Source organism: Stegostoma tigrinum, chromosome 8 (genome assembly GCF_030684315.1).
Source record: "Stegostoma tigrinum isolate sSteTig4 chromosome 8, sSteTig4.hap1, whole genome shotgun sequence".
In the NCBI taxonomy this organism is placed as follows: Eukaryota; Metazoa; Chordata; class Chondrichthyes; order Orectolobiformes; family Stegostomatidae; genus Stegostoma; species Stegostoma tigrinum.
In genome coordinates this window covers 33,631,650-33,645,087 of record NC_081361.1, presented here as the reverse complement: position 1 = coordinate 33,645,087, position 13,438 = coordinate 33,631,650, and the positions used below count along the sequence as shown (strand labels likewise).

General features: G+C 44.0%; 1 protein-coding gene across 3 annotated transcripts in view; it reads left to right on the top strand.

Moving 5' to 3' along the window:
* The first annotated feature begins 1,439 nt into the window (after positions 1-1,439).
* Positions 1,440-13,438, top strand: part of LOC125456637 (eIF-2-alpha kinase GCN2-like) — a 68,097-nt gene continuing 56,098 nt past the window's right edge. For 2 of the 3 annotated variants that reach the window (XM_048539952.2, XM_048539951.2), the window contains exons 1-4: positions 1,440-1,549; positions 1,931-2,187; positions 4,371-4,487; positions 10,469-10,772. In XM_048539952.2, coding sequence (XP_048395909.2) covers positions 2,098-2,187; positions 4,371-4,487; positions 10,469-10,772 — 511 coding nt within the window. In that variant the 5' untranslated portion in view covers positions 1,440-1,549; positions 1,931-2,097. Of the gene's footprint in view, positions 1,550-1,930; positions 2,188-4,370; positions 4,488-10,468; positions 10,773-12,897; positions 12,951-13,438 lie in introns of those variants that run through there. The other variant, XM_059647781.1, reaches the window with a different exon arrangement.

Sequence of the window (13,438 nt, the reverse complement as noted above, 5' to 3'; positions counted from 1 at the left end):
ATATGTTTCTGCCTTCTCCCTGTAACCCTTAGTCTCCTTACCAATCAAGAACCTATCTATGTCTGTGTTAAGTACACACTGTGACTTGGTTTACACAACTTTCTGCAGCAATGAATTGAATAGATGCACCAACCTCTAGCTGAAGGAGTTCCTCTTCATCTCTGATGTCCCTTCACTCTGAGGCTGTGCCCTTGAATCCTAGTCTCGCCTACCAGTTGGAACATTTTCTCCACACCTACTGTATCCAGGCCTCTCAATATTCTGTAAGTTTCAATGAGATCCTCCTCTCAAGTTCTAAACCCCATTGAGTACAGACTCAGAGTCCTCAATTACTCCTCATACAACAAGCCCTTCATCCCCAGGATCTTCTTGTAAACTTCCTCTGGACTGCCTCCAAGGCCAGCACATCCATCCTTACTTAAATGCATGGCCCAAAACTGCTCCTTATCCCAAGTGAACATTTCCCTCATTCAACATTCATAATTCAAGACAGTGTTTAATAGATTTAACCTCTTAATGGAGCTGATGGTACAGCTGTTTCTCATTTTCTTTCTTTATGACAATCGCGTCTTTACATTTAATTGAGAACTATCACGAACAAGCAAAATTCACTATCATGCATCGCTTGCATATCTTAACAATTTAGTACTGACTTGGACCACATGCTGGTTGGTTTAAGCAAAAAAAGACACCTTGAAGTGACATAACAGTGTGAAGCTGGATGAACACAGCAGGCCAAGCAGCATCCAAGAGCAGGAAAGTTTGATGTTTCGGGTCGGGACCCTTCTTCAGAAAATGAAGTGACAGTCCACTTCAATACAACTAAACATTACAGATTATCTGTGAACATGATCAAAGGAAAGCTATAACAATAATTTCTGAAGAAGGGTCACTGGGCCTGAAATGCAATAGAACTGTTCCTCTTAATGGATACTGGCAGACCTGCTGAGTTTCTCCAACAGTTTATGTTTTTGCTTGTTTCAGACTTCAAGCGTCTGCAGTTCTTCATTTTAATTTACATATTATTAATTACTTTGAAATATATTAGATTCTGCAACTTTTACATGTTAAAAATAAATATATGATAGCACCACGTGAGTTATTTTCGACTCTCTCTCCCAGGCTACTTAGCACATCATACCTGGGGAGTAGTGCTGTAATATGATAAATTGTGGAGATGGAGGCATGAGTTAGAGATGCGATCTGGCAGCCACAGTTTCACCAAATGCTGTTCAAGAACTTTTGCAGCAGTGAAATTGTCGACGAGTGAGTGAAGACTGTATGTTCCACCAGGAGGCGCACACCCTTCCAGAGCAAGGAAAGAGGGAACCTGTAGCGCATCCTCTCGGCGCTGCGGAGCTTTCCCTCCGCTTGGAACGCGGCTGTCAATCAGCTCCCGGGGATTGGAGCTGCCAATCACAATCCAAACTCCCGGGGGCCGGAGCTGTCAATCACAACCCCAGTTGCTGGCCAGAAGGTTGGCAAAGCGCGAATTTAAAGGGACTCCCGCGTTGCTGCAGGATTTGTTCGTTACGAACGGCATGGTGTTGTAAGTGTTTGGTTTTGGTTTCGGTGTCTATTATGTTTTGGCGAGCTGGGTTGTGCATCGATAACTTTGGCCACGCCAACTCGGCAATGACTTTGCGCTGGGAGCGTGCTGCATGGGCCGGAGATGGAAGCAGGCAGGAAGTTCTTTGTTCTGCTCTGGCTGTAGAGTCTTTTTTTTGAAAGAGATCTCATTTTCCAATTCAGGCTTTTTTTTAGATTTTCCAGGATTTTCTTTTTCAGAACCTGCTTTTTCTTTACTTGAAATATAATCAGAAGGTGACATAAACGAGACAACAGCAAGTCAGGCAGCATCAAAGAGAAAAAAAAGCTAATTTTTCAGGTTCATGACCATAGACTTTAACCATATACTTTTTGTCATCAGATCTCCAACTCCTATTGCAGTTGTCCATGGAAGCAAATTAAGGAGTTGAGATGGACCAGAACTTCTGAAGAAAAACACGTATAAATATATCAGGAATCTAGATTTTGCAGATGGCTAATTGAGGCAACTCATCACTGACGTTGGGTGAAGAAGAAAGCTGCCCACAAATGTCTAGTGACCTTGGGGTTGTGAAATTGCCTGTAGTCAAAGATCAGTTTGACACCATGCGCCCAGCAACAGTGATGTCTTCATGCAAGGTAAGCAACCAATCACATTGAGCAGTTCTCATAGACAACAAAGCAGGAAGTAAACTGCACTAAAGATCCTTCATTTTTTAAAGTTATGATTTCCCATTGTATAAAATAGATGCCTGAAACACACACACACACACACACACACACACAAACAAGATTAAGGTAGAAAATTGAGGTTCGTTTGCTGTAAAAATGTTATTTTAAAATGTGGGACATAAACAGGTTGCTGGAAAAGCTCAGCAGGTCTGGCAGCATCTGTGAAGAAAAATGAGTTCTGAGGAAAAGTCGCTGATCTGAAACTTTAACTCTGATTTTGTTTTCCCCCACAGATGCTGCTAGACATGCTGAGCTTTCTCAGCACTGTTTTCGTTCCTAATTTACAGCATCCGCAGTTCATAGAATCATAGAATCCCTACAGTGCGAAAACAGGCCCTTTGGCTGACCAAGTCCACACCAACCCTCAGAGCATCCCACCCAGACCCATCTCCCTATAACCCACCTAGTCTACACATGCCTGAACATTCTGGGCAATTTAGCATGGCCAATCCACCTAACCTGCACATCTTTGAACTGCAGGAGGAAACCGGAGCACTCGGAGGAAACTCACGCAGACACGGGGAGAATGTGTAAACTCCACACCATCATTTGCCTGAGGACAGAATTGAGCCTGGGCCCCTGGTGTAGTGAGGCAGCAGTGCTAACCACTGACCACAGTGCCACCCCTTTTTTACTTTTGAGGGAGGAAATGATGGAGAGGGAGAAAAGTTCTTTTGTATTTTATTTTAAAATGTGTTCTTTTCCATAATTTAAGTCTGGCATTCTACAAATACAAAATTAGTTTTTCAGAGACAGTGAGGCTTTTCATTAGCAACTCTGGATTTACTATGCTATTAAAAGCCTGGTTACAACTCTGTATATGTTGCAACTTTTTCAAGGACTTTTACACTGAGACCAAAGGTGTAAAAGGGCAAGTTTTCATCAATTCATTACTTATTCTTGATTTCAACCTGTGAGGTGTTTACCTGTGGAGAAATACAAAAACATTGACTGCAAATTAGGGATTTCTCTGCTTAGGTGCATTTGCAGACTCCAGAGTTTGCTGCCAGTTTCAGGAGAATAATGATGGTAAACATGGACAATTTCACTGTTGCGTATCATGAAGAATCAGGGCCTTTCCTACTGCTGAAAAGTTAAATGAAGAATTTGAATTGCACACATATCCCACCCTCTGAAACCTGCCAAAGAGCTGAGATAGAACCTCTGGGGAAAACCTTCAGTCAAGTGATAACAAGAGTTCAAATGCCAGATGGTTCTGGGATTGCAGTATGCAGATGTGAAATAAATGCCATCATCTGATCATAAATTCTACATGATAGCTGCGAGAGGGACAGTATATTGGAGGTCATCAGTAGTTTGGAAATCCAGAAGAAAATTTGTACAACTAACAGTGTTTTGAGATTTCTGTGGTTAACACTGTGCGTGACATTTTGGAACCCATCCTTGCGCTTTTGAACCTGAAACGATGTGTAAATGTTGGACTGTTGCCATCAAAGGTATTCTTAAAGCATTGAGGCAAAGTATTATTCTTATTGCAGTCGACAAATATGTTTGCCTTTTTTGGTTAGTGCATTTGGTCACAGGACATTGGTTAGACCACTTTTGGAATACTGTGTTCAATTCTGGTCTCTGGGAAAGATACTGTTAAACTCAAAAGGGTAATAGAAAAGATTTAGAAGGATGTTGCTGGGGTTGGAGGGTTTGAGCTTTGGGGAGAGGCTGAATAAGTTGGGGCTATTTTCCCTAGTGCGTTGGAGTCTGAGGGGTGATCATATAGAGCATTATAAAATAATTATGGTGTACTGATAAAACAAAGTGAAGGCAGGAAAATTGGACAGACGGTGCAAAAGATCGGAAATGATGTACTGATAGTTCCCAGGATGCTGTTAGTTGTTCAGAATGTAATGACAGTGAGGTAATGTACAACAGAATGTGCGAACTAAAAGGAAAGTGGTATTCTTTTCACTGAGGCATATCCTTGACAAATTAATGCAGAGAAGTTTTTGAATTTACTGCTCCTGACAAGGTACAACAATATTGCAGTTATGAAATAGCTAAGTCAATGTACTTTTTATACAGTAATTGACAGAGTTTTTATTATTTACAAGCTTTACGTGTCCCTTGTATAGGTTCATATGATGTGGCGCACAGAAAATATATTGGACAAAGTAAGAAACATCCTACAGCAGAAAGGGTATACAGATATTGAATGCATTGGTCAAGGTGGATTCAGTATTGTATATAAGGTAGGTAAAGTTATTTTGTTAAGTATATGTTTGTTTTCTTATTTGTTTCTGTTGAAACTATTTGGAATACAGATAGTAAATGAGAAAACACTGATTTAAGATAAGTAACAATTGAATCAGGGTGACGATGAGCAGCATTTGTTAATGCTTTACTACTAGAATGGGTGGTGGAAGCAATTCAATAATAGTTTCCTAAAGGGAGTTAGATACTTATTGAAAAGGTAATATTTGTAGGGGTATGGGGCATGAGTGAATCACAGAATCATTACAGTGTGGACGCAGACCATTCAGCCCATTGAGTCACACTGACCCTGCAAAGAGCATCCCACCCAGATCTACCCTATCCTTGTAACCCTGCATTTCCAATTACTAACCCACATAGCCTTCACATCCCTGGACACTATGAGGGAATTTAGCATGGTAAATCCTGCACCTCTTTGGACTGTGGCAGGAAGCTGTGCACCAGAGGACACTCACACAGACATGGGGAGAATATCCTTTATTGCCATGTGTACTTCAGTACGGAAGTATAGGAATACAGTGAAAAATTTCTACAATGGCTGCCTATAATGACAAGATTCCAGGCACAAAACGTAGTGTTGTTGCAGAGGTTAAAAAAAATTAGCATGAAAACAGTAAAAAGTCCAGAATAATAAGTGCTCATCAATACTTCAGTTCGTTAAGAATAGAACCTGGATCCCTGGTGCTGTGAGGCAAAAGTGCTAACCACTGAGCTGTGTTTTTTCCCTTCATTCATTCATGGGATGAGGGTGTTCCTGGCGAGGCAGCATTTATTACCCATCGTTAATGCCCAGAGGACAGTTAAGAGTCAACCACATTGCTGTGAGTCTGGAATCACATGTGGGCCAGACCAGGTAAGGATGGCAGTTTCCATACCTAAAGGGCATTAATGAACAGGATGGGTTTTTCCTGACAATCAACAATGGATTAATGGTCATCTTTAGGTCCCTACTTTAATTCCAGATATTTTTATTGAATTCAAATTCTACCATCTGCCGTGGCAGGATTTGAACCTGGGTCCCCAGAATGTTATCTGGGTCTCTGGATTAACATTCCAGCGATTAATACCACTAGGCTATTGCTTCCCCTACTGTGCCAAGTGGGATTGATTGGGTAGCTGGCACAGGCACAGTTGGTTGAATTACCATCTTTTGGGCTGCATGACAGCAGGGTAATCACAAAAACCGAACTGATACTGCTGTCGCGTGTGCAAAATGTAACTATACACAGTGCCAGTTTGTTTAACTATACGTCCACAGGATGTGGATATTGCTGGCTCGAACAGCATTTATTGCAGATCCCTAATGCCCTTGAGGAGGTGGCTATGAACTGCTTTCTTGACTGCTGCAGTCCTCAGAGAGTGGGTACACCCATGGCGCTATTACAAAGGAAGTTCCAGGATTTTGACCCAGTGAGAGCAAAAGAGTGGCAAATAACTATAAGTCAGAAAAGTGTGTAACTTGAAGGAACTTACATGTGGTGATGTTCCCATGTATCTACTGCCTTTTTCCTTCTAGCCAGGAGTGGTCACAGGCTTGGAAGGTGCTTTCAAACAAGCTGTGGTGAGTTGCTGCTGCACATCTTATAGATGGCACATGCTGGTGCCATTATGTATCAGTAACGGAGGAAGTTAATGTTTCAGGTGATAAATGAGGTCTGCATCAAGCTTTGCTACTTTGTTCTGGATTTTGTAAAACTTCTTGAGTGTTGTTGGAGTAGGGAGAATTGCATTATACTCCTGATTGTGCTTAGTAGATGTTGGACTGGCATTGAGGAGTCAGGAGGCGAGTAACTCTCTATGGAAGTCTTAGCATCCGATCTACTCTTGTAGTCATAGTATTTACATGCCAAGTCCACTTCAGCTCCTGGTCAGTGGTAACCCCTAGTATTTGTTAATAGGGAATTCAGTGACGGTCATACCATTGAATTTCAAGTAGAGATGGTTACATTTCTCACTTGTTGAAGTTGGTCAATGCCTGACTCTTGTGGGAATGTTATTTGTCCTGTTCAGCCCAAGCTTGAATGCTGTTCAGTTCTTGCAGCAGATGGAAACACATCCCTGCAACATCCGAGGAGTCACGGACGGTGCTGAACATTGTGCAATCATCAGCAAACATCCCCACTTCTGACTTCATAATACAGGGAAAACAATGTTCTATGTTGATGGGTGGATACCAGTGCTGTAGCTGAATTGAATCAGCTTATCTAGGCAGGGAACTAGTTCTGGAGCATGTATTCAGTATCATAGCTGGAATATTGGGGCCTTTGCAATGTACAGTTGCTTCAGCCATTGGTTGATATCACTTGGAGTGAAAAGGAATGGCTGAAGGATGGCATCTGTGGTGCTGGGAACTTCCTGAGGAGGTTGACATGAATTACCTACTCAGTATTTCTGGCAGAAAAGTTTTACACATGCTACAGCCTTGTTTTTTGCACTGAATTATTAGGCTGCCCCATCATTGAAGATCTATGAAACTGCCTGTTCAGATTCGTTGTTTAGTTATTCACCATCATTCAGAGTTGGATATGACAGAGCTGCAATCTGATCTGTTAGTTGTGGGATTGCTTAGCTTTGTCTGTTGTGTGTTCCTTATGCTGTTGAAGGGTCTAGGCCCAAAATGTCAGTTTTTGTGCTCCTAAGATCCTGCTTAGCCTGCTGTGTTCATCCAGCTCCACACTTTGTTATCTCAGATTCTCCAGCATCTGCAGTTCCCATTATCCCTGCCACACAAGTAGCCCTGTTTTATAGTTTCATCTGGTTGACACAGCAGTTTTAGCTGTGCCTGGTGCTGCTTCTGCACTCTTCACTGAACCAGGAACGAATCTTTGACATGATGATAATGTTGAGGAATATGTCAGGGATCAAGAGGTTTCAGATTGTGTTGGAATACAGTTCTGCTGCGGCCCGCAGCTTCTTGCGGATGCCCAGTTTTGCGTAGCCAGGTCTGTTCTGAATCACCACAAGGTCTGTATTATGAATGCAAACTAGGTGCAGAATTTTAACTCATTCAAAAACTATTTGCTTACAAAGTCATAAAATTGGGTTCATTTAGTTGAGAGATTTCAAATGCTGCAAACATGCGCATGTGCCTGTGAAAGCAGTTTAACATCACATGACCCCTGCAAATAGTGTAGCTGCAGCTTCTGTTGAGGCTCAGAGTGCAGCAAGACTCCCTGGGGAAAATAGTCTCAATTCACCTTGCTGCAGAGTTAGCTTGGATGTTTATAGTGCGCAGGTTTAGCACCGCATTATATAAAATGAACCACTGGAGATATTACAGTACCAAAACAGAACACTGAGCACAAAACGTTACACCAGAGATTTGGGATCATCTGAAACTCCTCCCATTTCACACCTCACACCCTATCAGCATAAACGTTTAATCCTTCATATACTTATCTAGATTCTCCTTAAATCACTTAGGAAACAGTTCTGAACCCATTCTAAACTTGTTTTGAAAACACCCCTGTATAGGCATTGCCCAAGGCTCTCGTGTATTATTCTGGTTCAGTTCCTACTCATTTATACTCATTTATCTGAAACGTCACAGTATGTTCTTCTTCACTGCAGTTTTTAGTATTAATAATCACTAATTAATATGAGACTCCGGGATGGGACAGAAAACAGTACAACCTCCCAGCTGCAAAGCTAGATTTCTGCTGGAACAACAGATGCTTGGTAGTTGACGTTGGAGGAAGACTGCTTTCTGGACAAGAATCATAGAATCCCTACAGCATGGAAACAGGCCCTTTGGCCCAACAAATCCACATCAACCATCAGAGCATCCCACGACCCATCCCCTTATAACACACCTCATCTAGGCATCCTTAAACACTATTTAGCTTGGCCAATCCAGCTAGCCTGCAAATCTTTGGATCATGGGAGGAAACCGGAGCAGACCCACACAGATATGAGGAGGACATGCAAACTCCACACAGACAGTTACCTGAGGGTGGAATTGAACCTGGGTCCCTAGTGCTGGGAGGCAGCAGTGCTAACCGCTGAGCCTCTGTGCCACCCTCACTTGAGGTCCATTTGTTGTTGTTTTCACTTGGGCCAATAAGTTGGTCTTCCAACTGGAGGCTGCTAAAACATGCACATTGGAATCCTGCAATGGAAGCCCAATTATTCTTTTCACATGCAGAGCACAAAATGTGTCTAGTGCACACTTCTGGACATTTGTACCAGGCAGTACACAGTCCAGCTGACTGTTGTGTCCGGCACTCATAGCTCACCAGCTATATTGGCTGTGACTGAACAAGCACAGGACTTGCTACATGGGGAAGCAGAACAGGCGGTTGTGGCTTGTCTTGGAATCAACGACATAAAGAGTTAAAGGGTTGAGGTCCTCAGGCAGAATTCAACTAAAAGAGCATTTCAAAAGATGGGACATGGGAACGAATTTTCATAAATATTTGAAGGAGGGCATAAAGTTAAAAATGCATACGGAATGCTTGACATTGCAAGCAGGGAAAATGAATACAAAAATATGGAGGTTGTGTTAAACCTTTATAAATCCCCTTTTAGACCTTGGCTGGATTATTGTGCTCAGTTCAGGGTATCGTACTCTATGAAAATGTTCAGGTTTTGGACAGGATACAGAAGAGGTTTTCTGAAGAGGTACTGGGGTGAGGAACCTCATTCGTGTTGAGAGAGTGGCAAAGCTGTGATTGTTCTAACAAGAACGAGGGGAGACCTAATAAAGGTCTTCAAAATGCTAAGGGATTCTAAGGAAGTGGAGAGAAATGGTTTCTACTGACAGGTGCATTAGTTACCAGATGCTTTAAATAACTAACACAAAAACCCCAGGGGCAGTGTGGAGAATGTGTTTTCTTTCGGCAAGCGGTGAAGTCTGGAACGTATAACCTCAACAGGCAGCATGCGTTTGAAGACAACTAATTTTTGGGGTTATGGGACAAAGTAAGGGTGATGTGAGAAATAACCCACCTAATCTGGGCATCCTTGAACACTATTTAGCATGGCCAATCCAGCTAGCCTGCAAATCTTTACATCAGCAAGTAGTTAGGGTATGGAATGCACTGCCTGGAAATATTGTGGAAGCAAATTCAGTTGAGGCATTAGATGACTATATGGATAGAAATGGTGTGCAGGGAAATGGGGAAAAGGCAGGAGATTGTCACTAGATAATAGAACCAGTGCAGACACAATGGGCCAAAAGGCCTTCTGTGCTGTAAAATTTCTGATTCCGTGAACTACTGGAATCCGAAAGGGATCAGTGCCACGTCCTTAACTATTGACAATGTACATACCCCACAACATCCTGGTAAATCTCTTCTGAACCTTCTGCAGCTTGATAATATCCTTCCTATATAGGGGCGACCAGAACTGGACACAGCATTCCAGAAGAGGCCTCACCATTGTTCTGTACATCCTCAACCCCTGTAAACCAAGGACTGAACAATGAAGGCAAGCATGCCAAACATCATATTAACCACCCCAAGGTCCCTCTAGTCTACAACATAGCCCAAGGCCCAACCATTAATTGTATAACCTCTACCCTTGTTTATTGTACTGAAATGTACTAAAACTTCTGAAGAAGGACCCCGACCCGAAACGTCAACCTTCCTGCTCCTCTGATGCTGCCTGGCCTGCTGTGTTCCTCCAGCTCCACACTGTGTTATCTCTGGTTAACTAATGTTCTTTTGGGAAAGAAATCTGCCATCCTTACCTGGTCTGTGTGTGATTCCAGACCCTCAACAATGTGCTGGTCTCATGATTACCCTCTGGGCAATTAGTGATGGTAATAAATGCAGGTAAAGCCAGTGATGCTCACATTTAACAAACGTATGAAAAGAAATGTGAACTAGATTTCTTTGAAACCCACAAACACGGGTTCGTATGGTAGTTCTTGGTTTCATCTGACCTCCTGTATTCGATCCCTACCATCTTAATTGTTCTCAAGTGTATAAACTCCAGGAATGTTATTGCTTTTTCTTAGGTGTTCCGCAGTCTTGAGGAGGGAACCTATGCTGTGAAGTGCATCCACCTTCCCCACAGTAAGAAGTGTGCTGAAAGTACCTTTCTAAATGAGGTGAAGATTCTTTCCAAGCTAAACCACAGGAACATTGTGCACTACCATGATGCTTGGATCGAAGAGATGGAACAGCCGGTGACTGCTGAATGGATTGATGAAGCTCAGTCAGGTCCTTGTGACAGCTCATATGACTCCATCCTGGCTACAGCTCCCCCACCCTGTAGCAACTCTGTAGAGTGGACAGTCAGCAGCGCAACTGATTACACAGGTCGGTGTCATCATTGCAGTGGTATTTTCTGCTTGTCTTCAATTCTTGAAATGGCTCCCTTCGTCTTTCAGTTGAGATGTTGAACCAAAATGTTCTCCTGGCTTTCGGGGTGGGGGGGGGGGGGCGCGGTGAGTTCACAGAAAAAAAACCGCCACTATTTGAAGGCGAGTAGGGGAGTTATCCCTGTTGCTCTGATCAACGTATATCTTCCAACCAACACCACCAGTGCAAATTATCTGGTCACTTGGCTCATTGTTGCTGTTGGGGATTAGCTGTGCTCCACTTGGATGTGGCAGTCTCTGCACTGCAACAGTAATGGCGCTGTGTCATGAAACAGATGTTCAGTGACATGTTTGTGTTCAGCGACAAAATAAATCAGTAATGTCCAACAAATCACTGCTGGTGAGCTTTTCAGTATGGTGCTATGAAAACTGCAGATTGAATTTGTGCTCAAAACGCAGGTTAATTCTGAATGTTAAAAATCCAGCAATTATAGAAAAAGCTACTTGGGGGATGACTGCAAACTGGAAGTGTTTGGTTCCACCCCAACATTCAGTTCACCTGGGCCATCTCCAGCACATCCCTCACCTTCCTGGACCTCTCAGTCTCCATCTCAGGCAACCAGCTTGTAACTGATGTCCATTTCAAGCCCACCGACTCCCACAGCTACCTAGAATACACCTCCTCCCACCCACCCCCCTGCAAAAATTCCATCCCCTATTCCCAATTCCTCCGCCTCCGCCGCATCTGCTCCCACGATGAGGCATTCCACTCGCGCACATCCCAGATGTCCAAGTTCTTCAAGGACCGCAACTTTCCCCCCACAGTGGTCGAGAACACCCTTGACTGCGTCTCCTGCATTTCCCACAACACATCCCTCACACCCCGCCCCCGCCACAACCGCTCAAAGAGGATCCCCCTCGTTCTCACACTCCACCCCACCAACCTCCGGATACAACGCATCATCCTCTGACCTTCCGCCATCTACAATCCGAACCCACCACCCAAGACATTTTTCCATCCCCACCCTTGTCTGCTTTCCGGAGAGACCACTCTCTCCGTGACTCCCTTGTTCGCTCCACACTGCCCTCCAACCCAACCACACCCGGCACCTTCCCCTGCAACCGCAGGAAATGCTACACTTGCCCCCACACCTCCTCCCTCACCCTTATCCAAGGCCCCAAGATGACTTTCCATATTAAGCAGAGGTTCACCTGCACATCTGCCAATGTGGTATACTGCATCCATTGTACCCGGTGTGGCTACCTCTACATTGGGGAAACCAAGCGGAGGCTTAGGGACCACTTTGCAGAACACCTTCGCTCGGTTCGCAATAAACAACTGCACCTCCCAGTCGCAAACCATTTCCACTCCCCCTCCCATTCTTTAGATGACACGTCCATCATGGGCCTCCTGCAGTGCCACAATGATGCCACCCGAAGGTTGTGGAACAGCAACTCATATTCCGCTTGGGAACTCTGCAGCCTAATGGTATCAATGTGGACTTCACCAGTTTCAAAATCTCCCCTTCCCCCACCGCATCCCAAAACCAGCCCAGTTCGTCCCCTCCCCCCACTGCACCACACAACCAGCCCAGCTCTCCCCCTCCCCCCACTGCATCCCAAAACCAGTCCAACCTGTCTCTGCTTCCCTAACCTGTTCTTCCTCTCACCTATCCCTTCCTCCCACCCCAAGCCGCACCTCCATCTCCTACCTACTAACCTCATCCCACCTCCTTGACCTGTCCGTCTTCCCTGGACTGACCTATCCCCTCCCTATCTCCCCACCTATACTCTCCTCTCCACCTATCTTCTTTTCTCTCCATCTTCGGTCCGCCTCCCCCTCTCTCCCTATTTATTCCAGAACCCTCACCCCATCCCCCTCTCTGATTAAGGGTCTAGGCTCAAAATGTCAGCTTTGGTGCTCCTGAGATGCTGCTGGGCCTGCTGTGTTCATCCAGCCTCACATTTTATTATCTTGGATTCTCCAGCATCTGCAGTTCCCATTATCACTGGAAATGTTTGGTTGCTGTCTTTATCAACCCATGCACAAAATCAGCAGGTCGGACTGCCTGAGATAACAAGGTGTAGAGCTGGATGAACACAGCAGGCCAAGCAGCGTCAGAGGAGCAGGAAGGCTGACATTTTAAGTCTAGACCCTTCTTCAGAAATTCTTCAGGTGGGATCTTAAGCTATGTTGCGTACATTGAGAACTTTATGAAATCATTGTTTTTTTGTTGTCACGCATCTGCATTTCACCAGTCTCAGGACTGCTTGAGATCTAGAAAGTATACGTACATTTTTAAGGTGCCATAAATTAGTTGGGAGTTGAGATTTTTATATTAGTAGTAGTAACATCAAAGCTGTATTTATCCTGTACGTGTTAGTTGAGGCCAAAAGCCTTTGACATTTAATTGGAGTAGTGGATTTTCAGAAAGACACCTGCTTGTTTCCCAGCTGGAATATGGGGCAGGGACATGTGAAGAAAACTCAGGGTGGACCTCGGCCCTTCTATGGTAGCCAAAGCCCACCGATGCAGTGTTCACAAAGACTTCAAGTCGACACCCAGTACTTCCAACTGTTTGAATACACAGTTTATGATTTGTTAAAAATGTCAATATCAAAAAAGATAGAGCAATTTTTCTCTATGAAGGGTCTAGGCCCGAA